Genomic DNA, 24,665 nt, shown 5'->3' on the forward strand with positions numbered 1-24,665 from the left:
TCACTCACCCTCTCCCCCGCAGTGGGATGGGGGAGAGAATCGGGGAAAACAAAAGTAAAACCCATGGGCTGAGATAAAGACAGTTTAATAGGACATCAGAGGAAGAGGAAGTAGTAATATAATAATGATAAAATAATATACAAAGCAAGTGATGCACAATGCAATTGCTCACCACCTGCTGACCAATGCCCAGCCCGTCCCCAAGCAGTGATCGCTGCCCCCAGGCCAACCCCCCCCCCCCCCAGCTTATATACTGAGCATGACGTCATATGGTATGGAATAGCCCTTTGGTCAGTTTGGGTCAACTATTCTGGCTGTGCCCCCTCCCAGCTTCTTGTGCACCTGGCAGAGCATGGGAAGCTGAAAAGTCCTTGACTAGTATAAACACTACTTAGCAACAACTGAAACATCAGCATGTTATCAACATTATTCTCATACTAAATCAAAAAAACAGCACTATGCCAGCTACTAGGAAGAGAATTAACTCTATCCCAGCCAAAACCAGGACAGCAAGTCAATGGAAAGTTTGCTGGATAACGCCAGATTTCTTGGCCGTGAGCCTGCCAGCTTGTCAATACCAGCAGGTACCCATCCACTGTTCGTCCAACCTTTCCTCCCTCTGCCTGTGCCAGAACACGGTACAGGGGTCAGACCCCAGGGTATGTGCAGAGATCTCCAGGGGAGCCACTAGTAAATGCATCCCCTTTAAATTTAGCTTTGAAATTTAGCAGAAGTTACCTGCTACTGGAGTGGAGCAGTAACAGGACTCTAAAAAGGAGAGGATGGGTTGAATGGGTATGGATCAGATGCTGAGGTCCTGTCTCAGTTCTCATTTGACCCACAGTCATGTAAACTCCTCTTGACTTTGCTGGGTGGCTGTCACAGTAAGGTTTGTACAGGTGAGAGTATGGCTCTATCACACCTCACACTTGGCGGGGGAAAAAAGGCATCAAGAAGAATACAATGTGATGTAAAAAGACCTCATTAAAAAAACCTGTTACCCAGTTGAAGGGAAATGGGAGTGATAACTGTGCTTCCATAAGCCTCTAACTGTCCTTGCTCTTCCCCGAAATGGCTTATCAAATTATCTATGAAAAGCATATCTCTTGCCTCTGCAAGATCATACTGATGATTCTGAAAGATACTTTCCAATATTTTATTGAGAAAATATCTCTGACTGCAGTCTCCCCAAAAATTTCCATTCTTATTTGCTTTCATTCCCTGAATGATATGTAATGAAGCTGTTCAATACACTCCACTAATTTGTAGGATGGAAATACGAAGATTTGAATTGCAGCATCAGATGAGGGTTGCATAAATGTGTTGTTAATGTACTTAAAGTTTTAATAATAAAATTGAAAAACAATTGTCTTACTAAAGTGCTTGTGTATAAGTAAGTGAGTTTTGCCTGTAGTACCTGGGTAGGACTACTAAACCCTGTGGGACCATGTGCTATTTTGGTATCCATGATTTAAGACAGAATATAAACAAATTAGAGAAAATCTATAGCAGAAAATATGCAAGAATTACAAGGCAAGCTCTATCAAAAGAGCTACAAATATATATGATGTAAGACAGACAAGAGTCCAGTGGGATGCAATCAAAATCTATAAATATCTCTAAGGTGATACAAATGATGGATGACAACCATTTGAATGCTGGATGACAACCAACAGCAAGACAAGACAGAATGTCTTGAAGCTAAAAAAGAGAGTTTCAGAAAATGACGTCTGATGGTGAGAGCAGTTGATAAAACAGACTCTTCAAGGAGATGACCGAGACGTCCTCCCCCTCATATGCAAAGAAGTTGGATCTGCCATGTTAGTGGAAATGTAGCCTTACAAAATGCAGGGTCAGAGGTATAAGACCCCTTCTTACCTTGATAAACTACAGAGAACACTTACCATGTTCTTCTGTGAAATTTGGTTCATAAAGCTGGGATTCAGGAAATCTGGTTGTCCAGACACTTCAGTAAAAGATATTTTTCACTGTCTGAAGGATACTTAAGCTGGTAGTGTGGCACCAGATTCAGCAGGCTATAGGGTGCCATGTAGGAGATACAGGCTTCAGAGCAGATTTAGGCACAAATCTCTGTGCTGCTTTGGATTTGCATAGGGAGGGCTGTTTTCCAGAGCGCTCTGCAAAGAAACAAGCTTGAAGAACCCTAGACTACAACTGGGATCCATGGTGGATACAGTAAGAGTGATTACAAACAGCATGGATCGGTGTCCTCTAGATACAATGGAAAGAGAAAATTATTTACAGTAAAATGGATGAAGTAGCAAAGGAGTGGTGGAGAAAAGTGCCTATGAGTATATTATGTCTGATCTGTGAGAGTATTTTTGAAGGCTTTCTTGGTTTTCCTGTTTTGAACAACTTCGTCAAAGGGCCTCACTCACTTCCATGCTGGACCAGGGCTGCTGTGTACAATTTCACTCACCACAGCAGGAGGCAATGTAGCATATTTTATATGCTGTCTTCATTTTTTAAGATTTGGGTTTAGTCAAATACCTGCAAAACTTCAATGAGTCTCACTTTTCTACTGTTCTGATTTGAGCGTGTTCAGATTTTTGCTAGATACTCTCCCCATAGAAATAAGTCAGTTCTCCAAGGAGGCACTGCTCCAATAGGCAGGACCTTGCAGCTACAGCTTCAGAAAGGGTGGGCCAGTACAGAATGCTGGGCTCTGCTTGAAGAACTGGGGAGAAGAAGGCAGGGCAGAGAGGCAGGAGTGCCCTGAGCACTTCTACAAGCAGCAAGAGCCATTGCTGGCTGGTAACTTTTTGGGTAAATGGGACCAAGGTGTTACTTAAGTCTCAACAAAATAAACAGAAGAGGCAGATAGAAATACAGAAATGTGTGCAGACCACCTCTTAAACTCAGCTTCAGAGCAAATCTTAGAAGTGCAGTGATTGTACATCCCCTCTGGCATAGGGGTTCCTGCAGCCTCCTTCCCAATTGCTCACAAAACTCACAGTGCCTCTCCCCTTGGCATGGCTGAGCCTCTGAAGAATGTGAGATGATGGTACTTCTCACTGCTAACTAGATCTTTCCTGAGACCTAGGATCAGGCAGCAGTTTTCCTACAGCTTAGTAATATCATGTTTCTCTTCTCTAGCTTGCTTGCCAAATACCTAAGTATTTTGGACAGGATTTGGTTCTTTGTGGCTCTGCTTCTCTTTTGGGGCCATTTAAACTGTGTTCCTTGTATTTGTCTTCCACATTGATGTAATAATTTCCCCTTTTACAAGATCTGAATACGATATACTGGTTTCCATCCCTGAAGCTTTTTGTAAAAGAAGGTGGGAGTAGCACTGCAGTCATTTTACGGACAGAAAACTCATCAGTCTGATCCAAGGACGTGTGCTAGGGCTGAGCAGAACAGACTAAAACACAGTGCAGAACTTTTCCCACCGAGCCTCCAGAACTGCAGACCTCTCTAAAATGAGTTTTTCTGTTTCACAGGTGCTATCGGAACAAATTTGTTAATGTTCTGCGTTGCTTAGAAAATGTGTGCTACTGTATAAATGCTAATTAATAAGTACTACAGTTCCAGTTGCCAGCTTAGGAGTGCTGGGTCGGCAAACAGTGGCAGTGAGTGGGCATGCTCTGCGTGCAGCGAGTTTAATGTCTCACCCGCACAGCTTGATCTGATGGCCAGTGCTTATTTCAGAAAAGTATTGCTCATTAGGCCTGTTTCTCTTAATATTCATTTCACTATTTTTCTGAAAGATTTAAGCATGGATGTGGAGAATGAATTTCTGGAGCTAATCAAAACTAATAGCATAGCAAATAGTCCCTCAGAAACTATTAGGCTTGGAATAGTTCTCCTTGGAGACATCTTAAATGTAAAATTATACCATGTCCTTTTAAATAATGTTAGCCTTTCTGCAGTGATTTTCATCCAGCTTGAGTAATTTGACATCAAAAAAAGGAACCAAATTAAAACAGATGCTTGGCATGAATAGGGCTTATTTTTAGAAGGAAATATTACTGAAATGGAAACCTGTACATTTTCCAACAGCACAGAACTGCAGAACTCTATCTCTGTGACACTTTCATTGGAATTAATACTGTAGATGAAACCGTCAGGTTAAAATCTCTGCATGCTGTTGCACCTCCTTTCTTCAGAAGAGATGCAAATCCCACCTATAGTCAGTTCCACCAGTGGTGCCCTGAATTTTTAGATCTGTCATAGATATGGTGTAGACATACTGTGAAAAGGGACACAAAATTAATTCTCCCTTTGCTCATCCCTCCCTTCCCAGAAAAGGAAAGGATTTCTACAGAGAGTATCGCATCACACTGTGTTATATGAATCTCTTCTTAGATGTGATTAACCCATGCTTACACTCCAAACAGGCTTTAGAAAAAACTTCAAAGTATGTAATGGAAAATAAAGCAGCTTTAAAAAGTGTATAAAGCTCTCTTCCTCCTCCATGCTTTTGCTACAAAGCCATCATATGTTCTCTGGTGCTGATCAAGAGGAGCTTTACATAGTCCCACTGCGTAAACACACTGGCAGCCTCAGCTGTGGCTGTTTAAGGTATTGCAGTGCCCAGGTGTCTGCCCTGACCTTCTGCTGGACTTTCTGTTGCTGTAGCCAGAGCAGCAGATTAGGACTGTACCAGTGGCTCAGCTGCCCCTGTTCACACTCTCATATCTCAGTTTCAGCTGCCAGGAAAGGTCACTTGGGGCAGCTGAAGATGAGGCAGACACTGGTCCCATTTGGGACTGGGGGCAAAAAGAGCTACGCCTTATGCCCCTGCAGTATGACCCACTAAAGCTCCTCAGTCAAAGCCCCACAACCTACATTTTATCCATGCCCGTGCTGCAGGGTGTACCTTTAATGCTTCCCAGTGTTTGTGGTTCTTGTTGTAGAACAGATCCACTAAAATAAAATGGAGAATTTTTGCTGCAGTCCGTGGTAGTGACACACACCACAGTGTTAAGGGTCAAACCACAGTGCCGGCATTAGGTACGTTCAGCTTTCCCAAGAAGGGAGATAGCTACCGTTGCCCATTTCAACTGATGTGATTAGACAGAGCTTTTGGGTCCTGTTTCACTTAAGAGGAAAATCAAGTCAGAGCCAAGGACATGTTTTAATGCAGTCTTGTTTGTTCATTAAAGATGCACAAAGACCTTTCTCCCCAGCACAGGAAGACCCAACAACAGACAGCAGTTTCCTTGCTGCTAGCTCCAGCTTGGCATGGCCAGAGCCCCATCCTTTCTCCTCAGGCCCACTGCTCTTCCCATCAGTGCATCTCATGTTTCTTTTCTGTCTTCTTTCTCACTCTCCTGCTTTTCTCTCACCCTTTCTTTTAGGCTGTTCATTTTCCAGACAGCAAAGGCAGTTAAATTGTCACCTCCCACCTCTTGCCTTTTTCCAATCTCACAACTGGAGTGATGGAGAACTCCATGGGAGAAACACAGGCACCCTCCTCATGCAAGGTCACCCAGGTTAATTTCAGCTTTTTGAAAAGGCAATTTGTATTAACAGGGCTAATTCTGCCCAAAGCGGATTAGGGAGTGCTTACACATACCATTTCTTTGGCAGGGCTGTGAAGGCTGTAAGTCCCAGCTGGTGGGTGGTATCAAACAGCTGAGGACTGTAACATCTGCTAATGGCATAACTAGATCCAGAAGAAGAAATTTATCTACACAGTTGGAGGCACACAAATACCTTCACAAAACTGCAACAAGCAAATATAAATATATACTGTCTATATAGTTGCTGTACCAATTTCAGCAAGGCTTTACCCACACAGAACTGTATTGATACCCTCTTTTATACTCATCAGTCCACTCTGGCAAGGCTGAAGACATTGAAAACCCATTAGTAAGGGAGAATCAGGTGATTTTTTTTCCATGCAAAAGACTTCTAGAAGGACTTGTAAAAACTGGCCAGACGCGTTAATTAAGATTTTTAAAATGTTCTCTGCTGATCCTTTCTTTCCTGATAGAGAAAGAGTTCAGTATTTCCCATTGATGGTGCTCGACTCATTTTAAAATATCATGAGGTTGTTACCCTAAATTCCACTTTTCTTTCAGCTAGTCAGTGAAATACACAAAGGATGTGATAGTCAAAGAACAAACAAGTCCCCTATTAGAACAAAGGACACTAATGCATGTGCTGACCCCATTTTACTCTGGAATTGTTTCATCCACTGTTTAATACAGACGAGCTTCTAAGCAATCCCTGGGTGTCCAATACATAGAGAAAAGTCTACTTGTTTTATGGCTCAGTTTCTTATTTTTCTGAAGGACAATAGAAAACCCCTGTGCTTCATAGCTCATCTCTGCCAAAGCACAATAGAGCTGTTGTTACATTTTCATTTAAGTTATTTATACATTATGATGGCTTTCTGAGTTGGTGTTCTTCACCGCACATCTACAGAAAGAAATAGAAAAGTAGCATCATTACGTATTACTCAGGACCGGTAGCAAAGAAAATCTTCCTTTCATTCTGTAACAGAAGGTGTTTATGTATACATTTATTTGAGTTCAAATCAGAATGAATTTCCTAAATAAAAGACATTATCCCTTGCACAGGAAGAGCTGCAGGAGGTTCATGGGCTGTCACAGACAGAATAAAGAGGAGTCTGTCTTCATGCAAAACACAATGTCTCAGAGGAAACAGAGTGACCAGGGTGGCAAATGCTCTTTGTTACCACAAGAAATATTTAGAAATTACATAGTTTTGCTCAGCTTTTAATCAGGGTTTAAGAGTGTCATTGCCTATCTAAAATTCAGACAGACATATTTAGCTTGCCAGCATCCAACAGTAGAGCTTTAAAGCTACTAGATAGCAAAAAACTTAACCGATTAATAATAATATTAATTCTGAACAAGAGCAGACACTGTCACATGCTGCGGCCATGTGTGGTCTCATGTAGGAAGTCTGATGAGAGTATGGCAGTTCCTGTATCCATATCTGTAACATTAAATGTTTTTTTTTTTTCTTTCTAGCATTACAGCTTCCAGTATATAGGTAGGAAACAATCCAGAGCCTTTGGACCTCATTAGAGCAGAGTAGCCAACAATGGGCTATCCTTGTGGGGTCTCTCTGGGCAGCCTGACAGCATAGCTCTGAGAGACGTTGTATTAAAATTAGTTTGAGGACATTGGTCGGATGTGAAGTGCCACATACGCTGTTGTCTGGTCTACACAATCTGCACTGGTTCAGTTCAGTGGACAGAGATAAAACCTCTCCATATGCAGAGGTGGACTGACAGTAGAGCTGGTCATTAAATATTAGAGACAATTAAACTCCAAAGCAGGAGCAGGAGGAAGAAACAGTAGCACAGAAATGGAAAGCCAAGTGCCTGGTATGGATGTCTGCTCTGGTAGTGGTTCACCACTGATCAAAGCCCACTGGGAAGAACATCCGTGTCCCCACTCCACGAGTGCTCAGGGGGCACCAGAGCTCAGCGCGGTGGGAGCACAGCACAGAGGAGCCAGCAGATGCTCGCCAGGTCCCCCATGGAAAGGATTAGCAAGAAGAGCACCTTGGTTTGCTTCCAGGAGGCAGAGCGCAACCATGGTTAGACTTTGTAATGCCTCCCTCACCTTCATGATGATTTTGGACTCTGTTCCCAGCAGCCCAGGTGTTGCTGTCTGGAGAAGAAAGCGGTTACCGCACAAGTACAGCAGAAGCCACATGCTTTTGCTGGGAGGCCAGGCAGCCCTGTGGCCAGCTGGCGAGCGTGAGGAGAGCATGCAGAGGTGACTGTGCTGGGGCTGCCTCCATCCTGCCTCTCTCCTGCCACATCTGCACAAGGTGCCTGGAGCATGCTTTTCCTCCATGTTATATACGGCAACACCCGTAGTGAAAATCAGAAATACAGCTGCACAAAAAGCGCTTGTTTTACACCTGTAGTGAAACTACTGCCTTTTTACTTAGGTAATTTAATTCATTTAATCTGTTACTTTTTGAGAATCTCAGAACTACTTATGAATATCACCAGAAGCCCATGACACATCTCCCTTAGCCCCTGTGTTCAATAGGGAGCACTGGGCCTGCATTTTACCACAGGTCATTTTGGCACTTAAGTTGGGGCAAGATTTGCAGGTGTTTTGGGGATGCAGCACCTCATGTTGTGATGCAGACACCTCTGGGTGCAAAAGGAGGCAGCAACCACAGGCAGAACCACCCTGACATGGCAGCTTCCCTGTTTGGAAAGTGTGGCGTAGGTTTAACAACACACCGAAACACTTTCTGAAGAGGAAGACCAGGAGAATTGGGTATCACGGTGAAGCTATGGGGCATATTTAAGGAGCTGCTGTGGCCATTGCAGCACGTGGATAAAGAAACTGCATACTGCAGCCAGTCTGAACTGAAGCGAGATTTCTGCCAAAGTTGCAGCAGCCACCTCCTTTGCTGCTTTTTCAGTCATGGGCCAAGTGCAAGTCACAGGCACACTGACGAGAAGCACCATCAGGGTGACAATCTCTCGCTGTGGAGGAAAAAAATTGTTCTGGTCTGTCCAACCAGACTGCCCAGGGACTGCGAGGAACTTGGCAGGTCCCTTCACAGCTCTGACAATGATTTGTTGTGCAGTTGGGGGCAGCTTGTCCATTTAATCACTGTATCGCAGCTTGTGCACACGCTAGAGCAAAAAGCATATATATTTAGTGGGACTGTCTTGTGATTTATATTTATATAACATATTGTGAATTAGAAGCATTACATATCATCTACTGCTGTTGCTACTAAATCAGTAGCAGACTGCTGCAGGTTACGTTATTTTGAGTTTTGTGTGAATAGCTCAGACTATTTTTGGTTTGGATATTTTTTAGGCCATATATATACATTTACAGTCCAGCATTATTAATAGTTGCTTAAAATTTTCCACAGCTCTGGATATTTCCTTTCACAGGAAAATACAACGGAAAAGGAATCTGGAATATATTGCTTGCAACAGTACCATGGTGATAGTAGTACTTCACACAGTGGTAGTAATACTTGCTGCAGTAAATTCCGCTGGTTTGTACAAGGCAGGCAGATCCTAACAGGTGCACATGTGTGTAATTCCATTAACTTGACAAGAGCTATATTAGTTTAGCCAACGAAGTGGCCCTGAGGATCTTTTTATATGTTAGAGTTATTGGCTGAGTGGGACACATTCAGTCACTGTGGTTGTATTTATGAGGAGTCATTCAATCAGGGTTTCATTGGCTTTTTGAGAGTGTCTCAACTAAACTGGGAGAACAACATTATTCTAAGGAGAAATTGCTAGCAGAATTTTTTCACTCACCTGTTTTTGAGGTTTTTTTCTTCACTTATTCAAATGTGGACAACAGCCATCTACCTGCATCAGCTCCCTGTTGCACTTCCACTTGTCACACTGCTATTAATTCAGAATCAAATCACTGATATGGCTTCAAATGCATACCTCAGCCATGGACAACTACTGACTATCATTATCACTGCAAATGCATGCCAGTCATGATGACTACAAAACCTCTGATTTATATTCAAGTATGCACTGTTATAACGGATGCATAAAATTCTAGACGTGTACCTAAATGTGTATCGCCATAATTAAGCCATATAAAATGCGTGCAAAAGCAGCCAGGCATTTATCCTCATTAACAAAAGAGATTTTTGAAAAGCAATGGTGCAAACACCATTGTTTTAAATCTGTGCTCTGTGTCTAGTTCTTAGAGAGAACTAACCACATTTAAGGTTGGAAGCCTTGAAATCCAAGCCAATAATGGAATTATGATTTTCTGAAAATGCCACCCATTCCTCTTTGATAAACCTGTTATTCAAAAGTACTGCTGCTGTTTTCTAGCAATAAGAAATTGTGCCAAAATACTGTACTCCTAATGAGTTTCTAGTAGAATGAGCTTTCGCCATTCCCTCTGCAGTTGCATTTGAGATTCCAAAATACAGAGATCTCCCTTGGATTATTTTATAGCTATTTTTTGTTTCATACTTATCATTTACATCTGCATTTAATCATTTAAATCAGTGCTCTCAACTGGGCAAATGGTTGAAGTTCTTTGACTGACATCCCAAATATAGGTAATAGGAGCACTGATGAGAAGTCGGTGCCATCCTAACAGCAGACTTCCTGTGCAGTGATGCTCTTTAAGCAGTAGGTGTCATGTTTTTCTGAGACCTGCTGCTATAAAACTAAAAAGTTTTTATGTCTCACTATACTCTCTGATAAGGCAAAAGATGCTGAATACAGAAAAGTGATATATAGAGCAGATTTCTTTCTAGCTTAGGAATGAGCAGAGTTTGCTTACATGACCAAATGCAATCTCTGGCCACTGTCATGTTCATTACAACAGCATGGTCCAAAGAGTCAAGTTATTACCAATAGCTTCAACTCAGATCTCCCCTGACAGTAAATGTCTATACATTTTCATTTCTGACAAACTCACCTGATAAGTAATTTCTATTCATTTATCAGCAGATATACAAGCATATGCCAATATTATGAATGTGTTCATTTTTTATGTCAAAGAGGTAATTTTAAAACTATTATTATTTTAAAACTCTCCAGATTGTTTGATTTCTTAATGACACTTCTTGTAACTGCCATTACTTACAGGCAAACAAAACTATAGGCATTGAAAAGAGGGCCTACACCTTCAGAATCTAAACTAATTGTTGCTCCATCTGGCTTTGGCACATAGTCAGCATGGCTCTCATTTGAACAGGGTTTGAGCTATCATCTCTTGGAATAATGATTAATAGAAGAATTTTAAATATTAATTTGTTTAAACTGTAGAAATTGCTTGTTTTGTGCTTAGTGCTGCTAGCCGGTATGTTACTACACTGTGCTTCATTTATTCCAGATAATTGATAAGAGCAAGAGAGACCCCTCTGAAGAAATTGAGATCCTTTTGCGATATGGACAGCATCCAAACATCATTACTCTTAAAGATGTGAGTAGTCTTTGAGCACTTCAGCATTAAGTGATTTTTCACCTTATGCTCAGGCTCACCTACTAGTCCATGTCTGGAAAATTCTTCAGTTGAAGGTCAGAGCTAAAACCAGACCCATTTTAATCAAGGACAAAAACGTGACTTAACAAATTACTGGACAACAGTTGGAAAGACTGGTCGGGTTATATGTTCTCCAATTACCATCTAACCAACTGTAAATAAAAACCAAGGGGCACAGTGCTGGAGAACAACAAAATGTGTTTGGTTTTGCAGCACTTTTCAGAAGTGAGACCTCCCTAGTTGGGCGTTTCGGAGCAAGTGGCTGAGCACACACAGTGGTGCTGCTGGGCAGGGGATGCTCTTTCATGAGCAGCAGCCATTCCCATGCAGCCTGTGATATCTGCTTTGTTGGGAAGAGGAGAGCTCACAAAGTTGCTAGGGTTTCCCCCAATGGTATTTTAATGCCAGCGAGTATTTACCTTCTACTCAGGCAGCCTGGGAAGACATGAAGGTATCTTCCTTCAGCATTTCATATGAAGAACAGCCTTTGCTATGCTTACATGTAGTAATGACCTTTAGTCAGAGGTGTTTTACTTAAGCTGCCTGCCGTCTCACCTAGGATTGCCTACACCGTGTCGGATTCAGAGTTTACAGAACAAAATCCTGCGGGTGTCAGTGGCCAGTACATTATGGTTCAGGCCGTAGAGAAGTATGTAAAAAATTTCTAATCACATGCCCTCAGGAAAGCCTCACCTAATTCTTAAGTGTTAAAGAATATCTTAAAATCTGTGCAAAAAAGGTTTTATATTCCTTCCCAAAAACATTTATCACTGATGACTATAACACCGCCCATTATTGCAGTCCAGGTAAAAGATTATGACATAAAAATAGCTGTCTTCCAATTTAGACAAAAAATGTCTTTTACCCCTTGCAATTGACATTGAAGGTAAATACATCTTGCAGCTGATGTCAGCAATGTATTCACCAGAACTACAAATATAAACTATATAATATCATTGGAAGCAGGTTTTGGCCAACAGTATAATACAGTTCATTTAGCTAATCATGAGTCAAAGGGAAATATTGATATTTGAAATGGCAAATGTTACCCTGTAGAAGTGGAAAGAGAGAACACTACTGAGAAGGAGGCTTTTGGGTGAGAGCCAGCAGACATTTCAGACTGTGTGAAGTGATGCTGCTTTTAGCAGCTTGGTCTACTCTGCTGACATGATAGCAGGAAAGCAACGTTTCTGTGTGGACAAATCAGCAAGTTGCCACAGACACGAAAAAAAAGTGATGATTAAGTCATTTTATAAAGTTGCCTTTTCTGTTGTTAAGTGTAATAAGCACATTTCCTACATATTAGCTGACATTTTCTTCTTGCAATATCTCACACAAGCAAGCCAACACTGTGATTAAAGGACCAACCTTCACCAAGTTAATGGGTCCCAAATATATATTTATGCTATTACTCTTCCAGGTCTATGATGATGGGAAATATGTGTACCTGGTGATGGAGCTGATGCGGGGAGGCGAGCTCCTGGACCGTATTCTTCGGCAGAAGTGTTTCTCAGAGCGGGAGGCCAGCGCTGTCCTGTGCACCATCACCAGGACTGTGGACTACCTGCACTCTCAGGGCGTAAGCTTTGCTTTTGTAGCTATCCGCATCAACCTTCTTAAAACATGACTTTTAGGAAAAAAGCAAATAGCTGTGATTTTGCTTCTCTGAAATGTAAATACATTTTTTTTCCACCAAAAAAAAAAATCTTCCTCTATATTTGTAATTACATTTGGTTTGTGAAATAGGGTCATAGGCTTTTTAGCCATTTCCCAACTGAACTGCAGTATGTTGAAGTGGTCTTTTCATTCCCAAACTACACTGATTTTCAAGTTCATGTACCTTGTTGAGGTATTACTTTTTTACTTTTTATCACAGTCTTTATTGCAGTACCTGATCTTTTAGCAGAATTTCAAATAGGGTAGCTGAATCAGCAGATAGGTAGAAAATCAAATGCTGAGCTTTCCAAATGAAGTGGCAGTTTGAGCAGCTGATGGGAAAGGTTTCTGACACGCTGTTAAAAGAGCTGGATTTTAAAATCTAAGCTATCTTGGGCAGTTTGAAAATCTCTCCTTTTCTGCTTTTCAGGCACAAGCAGTTTGGATGACTAGTCAAATATTTGCTGCTTTTTCTGTTTCATGGTTAAAACAAGTGCATTTTATGCTCGGGCTTTTACGTTTTCATGATAGTTTTTCAGTCTTGCTATAACAAATGAAGGCTGTTTTCCCACTACTGAAATGCAGCATGTCTGGTAAAACATGCCGAAGTTGCATGCCTACTGGAAGGATTTTTGTGAATATATTTTGACATGAGGAAAAAAAATAATCCCCCCCTTCAGGTGTGAGCCGCTCACATGGACAGTCACAAGAAGGCCCTCACACACATTCCTCCTATGACGGGTTTTCTTCTTTGCCTTCCAGCTGAATATTTAGGGCCATCAGGTTCCAGGAGACTCTGACACCAAGGTTTTTGTACAGCGACCCCCTCTGATGGCTCTCAGGAAAGGTGGCCCCCGTTAGAGCAGCAGCCTCCATCTTAATCATAGAATCATAGAATCATAGAATCGTTTAGGTTGGAAAAGACCTTTAAGATCATCCAGTCCAACCATTAACCTAATACACCAGCAGAGGCTGTCAAACATGTTCTTTCTGATTTTAACAGACTTTAACCTTTTTTTTCGCTTTGTTTGCCCAAGGCTTTTAAGCAACTGTTCTCCAAAACCTAAATATTTTAGGCATGAGCTCTTGACCTACCTCAGGCAGCAGACCAGGAATGGCAGCCAAGCCTGGATGCTCCCTGACCTCCTCTCCTCACTTGTTACTTGCTGCTTTCTTGTTAAGGTGGTGCACCGAGATCTGAAGCCAAGTAATATCCTCTACATGGATGAGTCAGGAAACCCAGACTCCATCAGGATCTGTGACTTCGGGTTTGCCAAGCAACTGAGAGCGGAGAACGGGCTGCTCATGACTCCCTGCTACACCGCCAATTTTGTTGCCCCTGAGGTAGGATGGCGTTTCAAAGCCGCGGGTAATGACCGTGTCCTACGAAGCAGAGTCCTTCCTCTCTCCCTTTTCCTCAGTGCCTTTACAAGAGGAGGAAGGCAGAAACCAGGCTACCAGCACTTGCACAGCCTCTATTACCACAACTTTCCTATTCCTGGTCTTGTCAGGCCAGTTGTTTTTCTCCTGACAGAAGCTGGTGTCTGTCTCAGACTGACGTACAGAATGATTTGGCTCATTACTAGGATAAATACCTTTTTTTCTGTAGCTGCTCCTGCTCAGACTGCTTCACCTCTAGGGCACTGTGTCAGAACGGGATAAGGCTTAAAAGGGAAATCTTGGTATCAGGAATAAGACTTAAAAGAAAAATCCATGCGTGAGATACTTACTACACTGAAGTCAGTGGGAGCTTTATCGTTGACTTCACTGAGCTAAAGAAACATCTCTCCTCTTGGGCTTTCCTAGTACCAATCCCCCCATTATGGGGGATGGAGGAAAGGGCTGCTTTCCCAATTTTACAGACAGGGAGAGGGAGGCAGGCCAAACAGCCGGCCCCAAGCACCCGGAGAGGTGGCTCTGCATTGCTGGCAAGTGCTGGCCCTTTCACGCAGCACTGGAGTGGGTTTGGGTCCCACTGCTGTTTGAATGGCTTGGGCTGTTTGCTGTGTTTGCCCCTTGAGACATTCATAGCTGCTTCCTTCCAACAAAAGGAGGTTAATTTCCTGGGTAATTGTCCATTTCTTGTAGTGATGCTTATCAGCAATTTTAGTATTTGCAGTACACAACTTCAGATGTATGTCTGCCTCTGCTTGTTACGGTCCTTATAAGAAAAATACAAAACTATTGCCTTTCAATACTTCAGCTGTCCTCTACTGTCAAATACCACTTTGTCTCAGTTGCTATCATTCAGCAATTTTTTCTTCCCCATGACTCTCCTCCATCCAATGTTCATCTGCATGGTATGTAACTGGGAAGTGAAAAATGGGATGATCTTTCTGTACACGGTCCTTTCGTGATATCAGAAGATACAGGAATCACAGCCTTCCAGCATCAGAAAGAGGATTTGTTAAATTGAGACCATTGCCGGGGCAGTATAAATTCAAAGCAGATTTTTTTCAGCAAAACATCTTCCATTGCCAAGACAGATTGGTTTGTTATTTTATTGCTGTTTGGTCGGGGTTCCATTTTAGGAGCTGGAATGAGCTATTTAAAATTTATCAAAATAAGTAAAAAAAGTTCTGTGGCACCACAGCAGTTCAATTTCTAAACCAAAAAATAATCGTGTTTGCAAGATTTAAGGCACTGAGATTTTCTCCAAGACACCATGCACTCAAAATAGGTGTAGCTATTTTTCATGAGGGGCTATTTTGTACAGTGGATGAAACCAAACGAGGCGGCGCAAAGTCAGCTGAGCCGGTGACACAAGGGGAGAGTGGCAGAGGAAGGGTGACATGTTTGCCCACTTGAATCTGCCTTTATTTTGGAAACATTCAGTTCGGGGGTTAGACGAGAACATGAGCAAAGGCGAAGGCTGCCCGAGCGGAAGAGGCACGCTGCCACCTAGCGCGGGTCACGCTGCGTGCAGGGAGCGAGGGCAGGGCTGGTCAGGAGGGAGAAGGCAGCCTGCTGCTCCCCTACTGCTGCAGTAGGGTCCTTTTGGATAAAGCACAAGATTTTCTTCTGCAGTTTTCCTCCAAAATCCGTGAAGAACTACCGTTCCGGCATTTGAAACGATGAGATTGTTTACTAGCTTTCGTACCCAGACACAGTCCCTGCTTGTGTCACAGCTGAGAAAAGCGTATATTTGTAACATCGTTAATCCAATAAACCAATGCCTATAGAAATAAAAGGGGGTTGGATAAACATCTGAGCCATTATCAGAACTGGATGAACCCAGAGGAAGTTTATCACCACAACGCCCTGCCATGTTTGGAGCTAAAAACCAGCTCATGCGTGTATTTCAGATCCCACCAAATTGTCTTTTAGGGTGACCTAGACCCCTTCATGGGTGGTAAATTATTCAGCATCGATTAGAGCAGGACACCACTACACCTTTTGCAAAGCTCTTCCCCTGACTGATTTGTTTCTAAGACAGATGCCTGTTCCTGTTTGATAATATCTGCCCCCTAGATCAAACACTAATCTTTTTGGCCAAACTTTCCAACAGTTGCTCCTGCCAGCTCAGTGTTCTCATGTCAACCACAGTTGCACAGACCTGCTGGAGACATTTTCAAGTAGCAGCGACACTAACTGATAACTCTTACTGGATCCCGTTGTTATCCATGGGGTAAAGTTGCTGTCGATAAAAAGTAATTCCCAGCAAAGCTTTCCCTAGACACTGGCACAGAGTGAATGCCCCTGATATCTAGCAGTGTTCTTGCAGACTGAATGACAGCACAGAGCAACACCTGCCCACCATTCTGGGGTTGTGTAACCATTTGCTTAATACCCTGTGTCCTGGTTTCGGCTGGGATAGAGTTAATTTTCTTCCTAGTAGCTGGCATAGTGCTGTGTTTTGGATTTAGTAGGAGAAGAATGTTGATAACACACTGATGTTTCAGTTGTTGCTAAGTACTGCTTATGCTAGTCAAGGACTTTTCAGCTTCCCATGCTCTGCCAGGTGCACAAGAAGCTGTGAGGGGGCACAGCCAGGACAGCTGACCCGAACTGCCCAAAGGGCTATTCCATACCATATGACGTCATGCTCAGTGTATAAGCTGCAGGGAGTTGGCCGGGGAGCAGCAATCGCTGCTTGGGAACTGTCTGGGTATCGGTCAGCAGGTGGTGAGCAATTGCATTGTGCATCACTTGCTTTGTATATTATTCCTACTATTATTATTATATTGTTATTATTACTAGTGCTATTTTGCTTTATTTTATTTCAATTATTAAACTCTTCTCATCTCAACCCAGGAGTTTTCTCACTCTTCCAATTCTCTCCCCCATCCCACTGGGGCAGGGGGAGTGAGTGAGCAGCTGTGTGGTGCTTAGTTGCTGGCTGGGGTTAAACCATGACACCCCGCTCTGCTAAACCTCATCACTGCCCCACTTTTATGCCATTTGCCTTGGACTAGGTTGTCCTTGGTTATTTCAGGAAGACAGCGATGGCAATGAAAATGTAGCTGTTCAAGAAGCAACAAGAATGACCACACCAAAAATAAATGTTGGGTATTCAGTCTCACAGGTGAAGCAAAAAGCAACTGAGTTTGTCAAATAGCAAAGAAGTTTTTCCCATTAAAACTAACATTAACAGAGGGGGAATGAATGCAGGAACTAAAGAAATAGAAACAATTAAAACAGTCAGAAGGCATATATATGATGTGCAGGAGAGAGAGGCAGAAGAAGGATTTTGCCAGCTTTGTCAACAGGAGGAAATGTGGCTTTTTCTCCCTTTTTTTTTTTCCAGGTAGCAAATGTTCGCTCAGCAGCATACCTGGCAGCTGGTTGCTTTATCACTCATCATTTGTAAAATCTGTCAAGGCAACCTTTTCTGAAACTGCTTTTTTCCTAGCAGTGCTTGGTCTTTTCTGTGATAGACTTCAGATCGCTGAAATCACTCCTGGGTAATAAGGCTGCAGGTCAGAGAAAGACTTGCTGAATTTGTACATTCCTTTTTCATGTGCTTTGCAAAAAATTAGTGTATCTTCTAATCCATCACAAGGGGACAAAACTCCTTGTGTGTCAGAACTGAATAAACAGAAGGGTAGCTTGCATTTACAAGCACGTGGGAGATCTGGAGGTGGTCCTTGAGCTTTTCTGAGCCAAACAAAACCAAAGTTCTTCCCCTAATTTCAGCAATGCTGTCTCAGCTGGTGACTTCACTTTCACTTGGACCTGCACTTACTCAAATAGGCATTTCTTCTGGTATGCAGTATCATAAATGAAATCGAGATTTTACCCTTACCATTATAACTCACCATCCTGTACCAACGTTGAACCTACTGGACAGATGTCTGCTGAGTACCATAGGTCTTGTTTTCACTATAGGGAAGAGGGATCAAGTCTTAGCCTATTATCTTTTAAGTCCAGCCTAAATGTGGCCACTTTGCTTAATACAGAAGATAAGAGTAAGCTTTTTAACTTTCTTTGCAGTTGTCATGCTTCTTTACTTGTCTGACATTAGATATGCATTGATGTGCACCCATTTGTTGTATCAAACCTGAACTGAGCCCAGACCTGCTTATCACTGTCACTCAGCCCTACGCTTGTTGCATCCATAGTGTTCTTGGTAACCTTTATGTTAGGAGGATCTGTTTCAAAGTATTAACGAGCTTTTTTTAAGAAACCTTTTAAAACACTGAAATGTTGTTCTGCTTTGCTGTGTGTTAGATGGTCAGAGAAGCTCCCAGAGCCTCCAACAAACTGCACTCATCTCTGTCGCTGTGGAGGTGACAGCTGTGCTGGGCTTGAACACTAACCAGCTCACTCCAGCCTGGGCTTCACCTTGCTCCACACCACTACTGAACATTTTGCTCCTGAGGCAGCCACCTGTTCAAGCCAGTTAAGCCCTGGAAATATCAGCAGATACAACCACTAATTGGTGCTTTTTGAAGACCAGAAGCTAAAAATTCAGGAATGTAGATTAACCGATTTTCATCTCTCGCTTTCCTTCACATAGGTCCTTAAACGGCAAGGTTACGATGCAGCCTGTGACATCTGGAGCTTGGGGATCCTACTGTATACCATGTTGGCAGGGTGAGTGAAAAAATTTTCCTAGAGCAGCAGTCGCCAGTGGGCTCAGCAATTCTGTACTGATTAAGCCAGAAACAAGTCACAGATAGAGACAGCAAACTGTCTGGCTTCCTTTGAGAAATGTACCCATTGGTATGAAGGAAGAATGCCGAGACCTAGAATTAGAATACGTGTTTCCAGAATGCATAAATATCTTTGACACTTTACGAGTTGTTTAGGTTTTTAACAGCCTGTGCCCATAAGTGTTCACTGAGACCTAGACTCCTAAAAGGCTCACTCACCACTTAAGCAGTGTGAATGTTTTACACTAGGAGAGGAGTGTAGGAGTATGAAGAGCCATATCATGGTCACCTTATCCATAAGAGGATGTTTATTCATTTCTATTAATACATGTATTCTCTTCAGCCTCATTATTATTCTACTGTTGTTGTTATCAAGGTATCTGAGTTTTAAAGCCTAAAAAAACCAAAAAACAAACAGAGTTTTCAGGTGCTATTTGAAAAATATGCTACAGAAAGGACAGAAAGTAAATGAACAGACCAGCAAGAAACAGCAACAGGCAGCAGGACCTTTTGGGGGGTACCTGGCAAAAAAAAACCCCTACCAATGTGTTGGCTAAAGTTAAATATTGACACAAAAGACCCAGAGAAAGAGACAGATTGAAATAAGCAGTGAAGGGTAGGAATACTATGCAGTGGGCTGAATGGGAAACACTGCGCAAAACCACTCTGGAGTTACCAGGCTCCTGAATTTCCTTTCTCTTGCTGGCTGCAGGGTATGGTATGTGCACATTTATCGTACCTAAGTGCAGCTTGAAACTTTTCAGTGACCTCCCACAGCTCTTTGATCTGCTTCATGATCATTCAGCTGTGGCAAGAAGCTTGGATTCATTCCTAGATTTGCACAGAAAACAAAGAGTTGGACCCTACCTTTTTGTATTCATGTCTCTTGCCTCATGGATTATAGAAAAAGCGCCAGGAGTTTCTGTCCCATCTATTTTGTTCCTGAGTAGAAATGTGTTCACCATTAGCTGAAATGTATTGTGACTTTCTGGGGCAGTCTCCCAGTCTGCTGGCATCTCCAGAAAGCTGTTTCTGTTTGGCTAATACCATAGATTTGCAGTGATACACAACCAGAATCAATAAACTAAAAGCAATACATTACTCACAGTCACATTTGTTTAGCTGATTATATTCAAAATGCTTCTTTGTTAAATGTGAAAAAAGAATCCAAATATATTTGAATTGGAAATACAAATTGCACAAGTTAGTAGATATTTAATTTGCCAACAGGTGCCATTAACTTGTATCTCACTTTTTTCTGCACTTAGAAGAGAAAATAAGAGTAATGCAGACAGCTGAGATTAAGTTTGACATTTTAGGTGCCACCACTGCATTTGGGGATGGTCTTGTTCTTCCTCACCAGAGGAGAGTTAGTAGGAGCTGACTATTACTTGCAGCCAGGATTTTATTCTCGTCCCATCATCACTATGAGCAGAGGGGGCTCAGATAGCCAGGAGTAGAATGCAAGCCTGGGATCCTATTAATGCAGGTAGTGACAGACTTTAGAGTTTTAGCCAGTCCTTAACTCTTAGTGCATCCCTCTTGATAGATATAGATTGCAATAATATTATGTATCTCTTTGGGCTGAACTTCTGTGAAATCTGACGTTTTTGAAAATTAGAAAATGCAGCATGAGGAATTGAATATGCTATTAAAAACCAGGTGGGATAGGAAGCTGTGGCCAAACCAACGATCTAAAAACCAAACTGGCAAGTTTTCAGATGAGAAAAGACAGATGGAAGGCAAAGTGTAAAAATCCAATACCCCCTTCTTCTAAGCCTACACAGCTGTTCAAGATTGCAGAGGAAAATTTGGCCTGGTAGATTTTAGTCAGCTGAAAAAATCTTATCACTTGTCACTTGATGAAGACAAGAAGTGTGCCCTCTTCATGTGACACTAGACCTGGGTGCATATTATTAGTAGTTTCTTACTGGCTAGATCAGGAAGGTTTTAAATAACCTATTGCAGATCATTTGTTTTGCCCAACAGACTTGCACATTATGGTTAGCAAAGTACTGCAAAATACATTATAAAGGGTTCTTTTTTCTTTTCCTTTTTTCTGTTTCAGATCCTAATTTTTCCCCTTTATTATTTTTATCCTTTCTTGCCATTATCAAGGTACTTCTATTAGCAATAAAGCAGAGTTAAAACAATTAAAGAGGTAAAAACCTGTCTATTTTTAAAAAGAATATTTCATCCCTAAAAAATGAGAACAGAACAAAACTTTTAAAAAACAATTAAGGAATCAGTCTTTTTCTCTGCAAAACAACTTAATATGAGGAACCACTGGACTGGATAGTTTGAGTGAAAATGAAGCAGTGATGTCTGTGGTCCATTCGGGAACCAAATTCCTGTTGTAATCGATGGAAGTTAGCACTAGATCCTAGATATCATATACTTGCAAATTACACTGTATTTTTTTCTCTTTTTTTAAATAGGTTCACTCCTTTTGCAAATGGACCAGATGACACCCCAGAGGAGATTCTGGCCAGGATCGGCAGTGGCAAATATGCACTTACAGGAGGAAACTGGGATTCAGTATCTGATACTGCAAAGGTCAGTGAACACTTTCTCAGGTTTTTTTTCTTGTTCTCTGAAACAGGCTTGCAGTCTGCAATTGTAACAAACCTGAGAGACAGTTAGAAGGGTTATTTCTCAGTGCTTCATGATATAAAAGCTTGCTTCTTTATGTTTCTATCACTCTGCATGAAATAGTGTGTCAGGAATTTTGGTAATTTATTTCATTAAACTAAAGCATAATACAGCACCGTCAATTGTGAACGCTCTTGAGATTTAATTCATGGTCTATATGTGAATCACCTTTTTGCTCCTCAAAGTTAACCAGGAGCAGGCGGTTTACAAACTAGCATTTTTAACTCCTGTACAGTTCACAATTTAGGTTGCCTATCTATCACAAAGCATGGAGACCCATGGAAATAAAATTCATCCGGTGCTGAGACTTTTGGGCATGAAGCTGTGCACTGGTTTATGAGACAGGTAGATGGGCAGGAAAGCTGGCAAGCTTCCAGTTGGCTGGCATTAATCAGAAACTTTGACAGGATTTAGAGATTCCTGCAAGAGACTTCAGTTTTAGCAGCTGGTAGTATCCAATGGCAGAACATTGATATATCCCACCACAAAACTGCAAGCAATCCTAGTAACATATTCGTCTTGCTACCAACAACGATGAGCCTCACAATGAATTTTTTGTCAGATGTCCAGTTTTGAAATTAAAACGTTCAGACATGGTAGAACTGATCTCTTTGAATTTTAGCCACCTGAATGTTAGATTTCTATTTTAAGCTTCTCTTGTAAGCATGCTTTGGAGTCAGTGAGGAGATGCCTCCAGATGGCATCACCTCTAGGTGGAGTTTATCACCCCTATGAGGTCACCTGTAATTAACACTCATTCAATAAGCTGAATACCCTCCACATTATCGTTTGACTGGATTATCAACTGAGAGTTGAACATTACACTTGGAAATTTTGAAGATCAGACTTTACACCTAAAAAATATAAAACATATCTAAAGTGCATCCCTCTCTCCATTGGACATGCTGGTGATGACACTGCCACCGGAAAGATCTTAGTAAAACCTGCACTGCTATTAATTACTTTTTCCCTTTTACTCTTTTTTTCCTCTTAAACCCAGGACATTGTGTCAAAGATGCTTCATGTAGACCCTCATCAGCGCCTCACAGCAGTCCAAGTCCTAAGACATCCATGGATAGTGAACAGGGAGTATCTGTCTCAAAACCAACTCAGCAGACAGGATGTTCACCTGGTGAAGGTACACCCTACCCCCCTGCCTCTTCCTTCCTTGCAGAATGAGTCATTTGTCCAAATATTCTGGAAACCAACAGAGGAATTGGGAAGATTATTTGCCACAGAGACCAAATTTAATATGGCACCATATTAACAGTAAGATTTTTGAGCTGTCACCTGCTCAATAATTTTAACTTCAAGCTGCATTGTAATGACCTGGTGGGACTCTGTGCATGTACTGCCACCACTTTGAATCTGAGACACCCCAGCTGCCTGCCAGCCTAAATGGTGTTATCATTTCATGGAAATCGTCCATGCATGTCCATTTTTTCAGGAGACTGAATAGGGAGAGGGAGGTAAAAGCATCAAAGAACTGAATTTCAGCCCAGCATTTTCTCTTTCTCTATTTTACAGGGTGCAATGGCAGCCACTTACTTTGCTTTAAACCGAGCACCTCAGGCACCAAGGCTGGAGCCTGTATTGTCCTCCAATCTGGCTCAGCGGAGGGGCATGAAAAGACTTACCTCTACCAGGTTGTAGCATTACCCGCAAAAGGCCTCTTTGAAAACCCACAGTTTATTATTTGAGAGATTCATCTTTACTTGGCTAGCAGAACTTTTTTGGACAACCTGCACATGAAATCGCCAGAACTAGCAGAATCCCAGCGCAAGGCAAAGTTCTCCTTTGCTCCATCATTTCTTTTACATTCCAGCTAGGGTCCCAAGTTTAACAACTTCACAAAGATGTGCCAATTTTGCCAGTAGCTCCGTTTCCTTTCTGAGATAAAGCCAAATGAAGTAGGTGTGCTCCATCCTTCCCATCCTAGGAAATACTATTTCTGAGTCCTTAAGATGTTCCATGGGAACACTGTTTTCATTTTGTTTCTCAAGAAAAGCACTTTTTGCCATGAAGACGCAGTTGGTTTTGAATGTTTTCAGCTGTTCCAGGATGCATCATGATGAAGTGTCTCAACTGGTCACCAGTAGACATCTACTGATCTCCACTCACCCCAGAACAGTGAAGGCTGCAGAGACGCATGAATAATACCTTACTTGAAATAAGTGCTACACAACATGAAGGAGAGCGAGCTGTCAGTGGTGGAAATACCTTCTGATTTCAATGAATCTTTTGCACTTTGCCCCTGCCCTCTCTGGAACAAAGCCAGCACCTCTCAAGAAGCACATGCTACCAGCCCTGACTTAGTCTCCGAGAGCGGAAAACTTCTGAGAAACTCTGTCCTCTGAGGAAATTATTGGGTCTTATGAGACTGTGAGAAAGCATTCATGTAAAACAGTGTGAGTAGGAACCTGTGGTTCGGGGGGAGAAAAAGGTGTCTGGTCTCCACCACCAAGCAGAAGGTCTGGGAGGACTAGGTGAGGGGGAACCAAGCAGAGGCAGGGAGTGGCATGGGTGACTGAGGACAGGAGGCAAAAAGATCCATGGCAGCATGGTGGGGAGTGCTGCCAAAGGGAACTAGCATGCACATGCTTGGGGGGCAAAGTCTGGGACTCCCTTTAAAAGCGAGGGATGGTTTCCCCTTCAACGGCTGGTACAGAATGGGGCGGGGGGCAGCTGGGCTGCCAAGGGGCCGGGTGGGTCGGTGCAGCCACCCTCCCGTGCCGTCACTGAGTCTGCTCATGGAGACCAGCTCTGGCGGGCCAGAGTGCCACCCTGGAGCAAGCGAGACCATTTCCAGTCATTGCTCCCAGCGCTTCCCTGGCTGCTCACCCAAATCCACCTCCGTCACCCAAAGTTTCATGTTCCTGCCTGGTTGTTCTGCTCTAGCAGATGTAGACTCCCTGTGCCATGTGTGTGCAGAGAGTACCCACTTCTGAAGAGTCCAGCTAACTCTGTTACAAGCTTTAATAATAATAAATTATGAGGAGAAACAGGAGGATGCTCTGCTTTTATATTTATATAAATATGTACATGTGTATTTATATACATATAAAACAAAAGTTCTGTACCCTAATACCTGGATTTTACAGGTTCAGGGAAAGAAAACTTTGTTGAAATGGTCTCAGCAAAATGGACCTTTTTTCTCATTCCCTGATTTAAAAGAAAATGAGCAAGGTTTGTGGTGCCGGATGTGAACTATTTTTTTATTCTTTTTCTTACCCATCTTGGCTTACGGTGGTCACAAGCTGACCAGGATTCTTCTTTGTACTGCTTTTGTTACTTTTTGTTT

The 24,665-nt window shown here is 42.3% G+C and overlaps 1 protein-coding gene across 2 annotated transcripts in view; it reads left to right on the forward strand.

The window, feature by feature from the left end:
• Nucleotides 1-23,017, forward strand: part of RPS6KA2 (ribosomal protein S6 kinase A2) — a 320,987-nt gene extending 297,970 nt beyond the window's left edge. For both annotated transcript variants that reach the window (XM_075706741.1, XM_075706742.1), the window contains 7 exons: nucleotides 10,812-10,901; nucleotides 12,382-12,540; nucleotides 13,800-13,961; nucleotides 18,577-18,653; nucleotides 21,151-21,268; nucleotides 22,365-22,502; nucleotides 22,892-23,017. In XM_075706741.1, the coding sequence (XP_075562856.1) occupies nucleotides 10,812-10,901; nucleotides 12,382-12,540; nucleotides 13,800-13,961; nucleotides 18,577-18,653; nucleotides 21,151-21,268; nucleotides 22,365-22,502; nucleotides 22,892-23,017 (870 nt within the window). The remainder of the gene's footprint in view (nucleotides 1-10,811; nucleotides 10,902-12,381; nucleotides 12,541-13,799; nucleotides 13,962-18,576; nucleotides 18,654-21,150; nucleotides 21,269-22,364; nucleotides 22,503-22,891) is intronic.
• The last annotated feature ends 1,648 nt before the right edge of the window (nucleotides 23,018-24,665 follow it).

The sequence above is a fragment of the Pelecanus crispus genome, chromosome 3 (genome assembly GCF_030463565.1).
Source record: "Pelecanus crispus isolate bPelCri1 chromosome 3, bPelCri1.pri, whole genome shotgun sequence".
Taxonomy (NCBI): domain Eukaryota; kingdom Metazoa; phylum Chordata; class Aves; order Pelecaniformes; family Pelecanidae; genus Pelecanus; species Pelecanus crispus.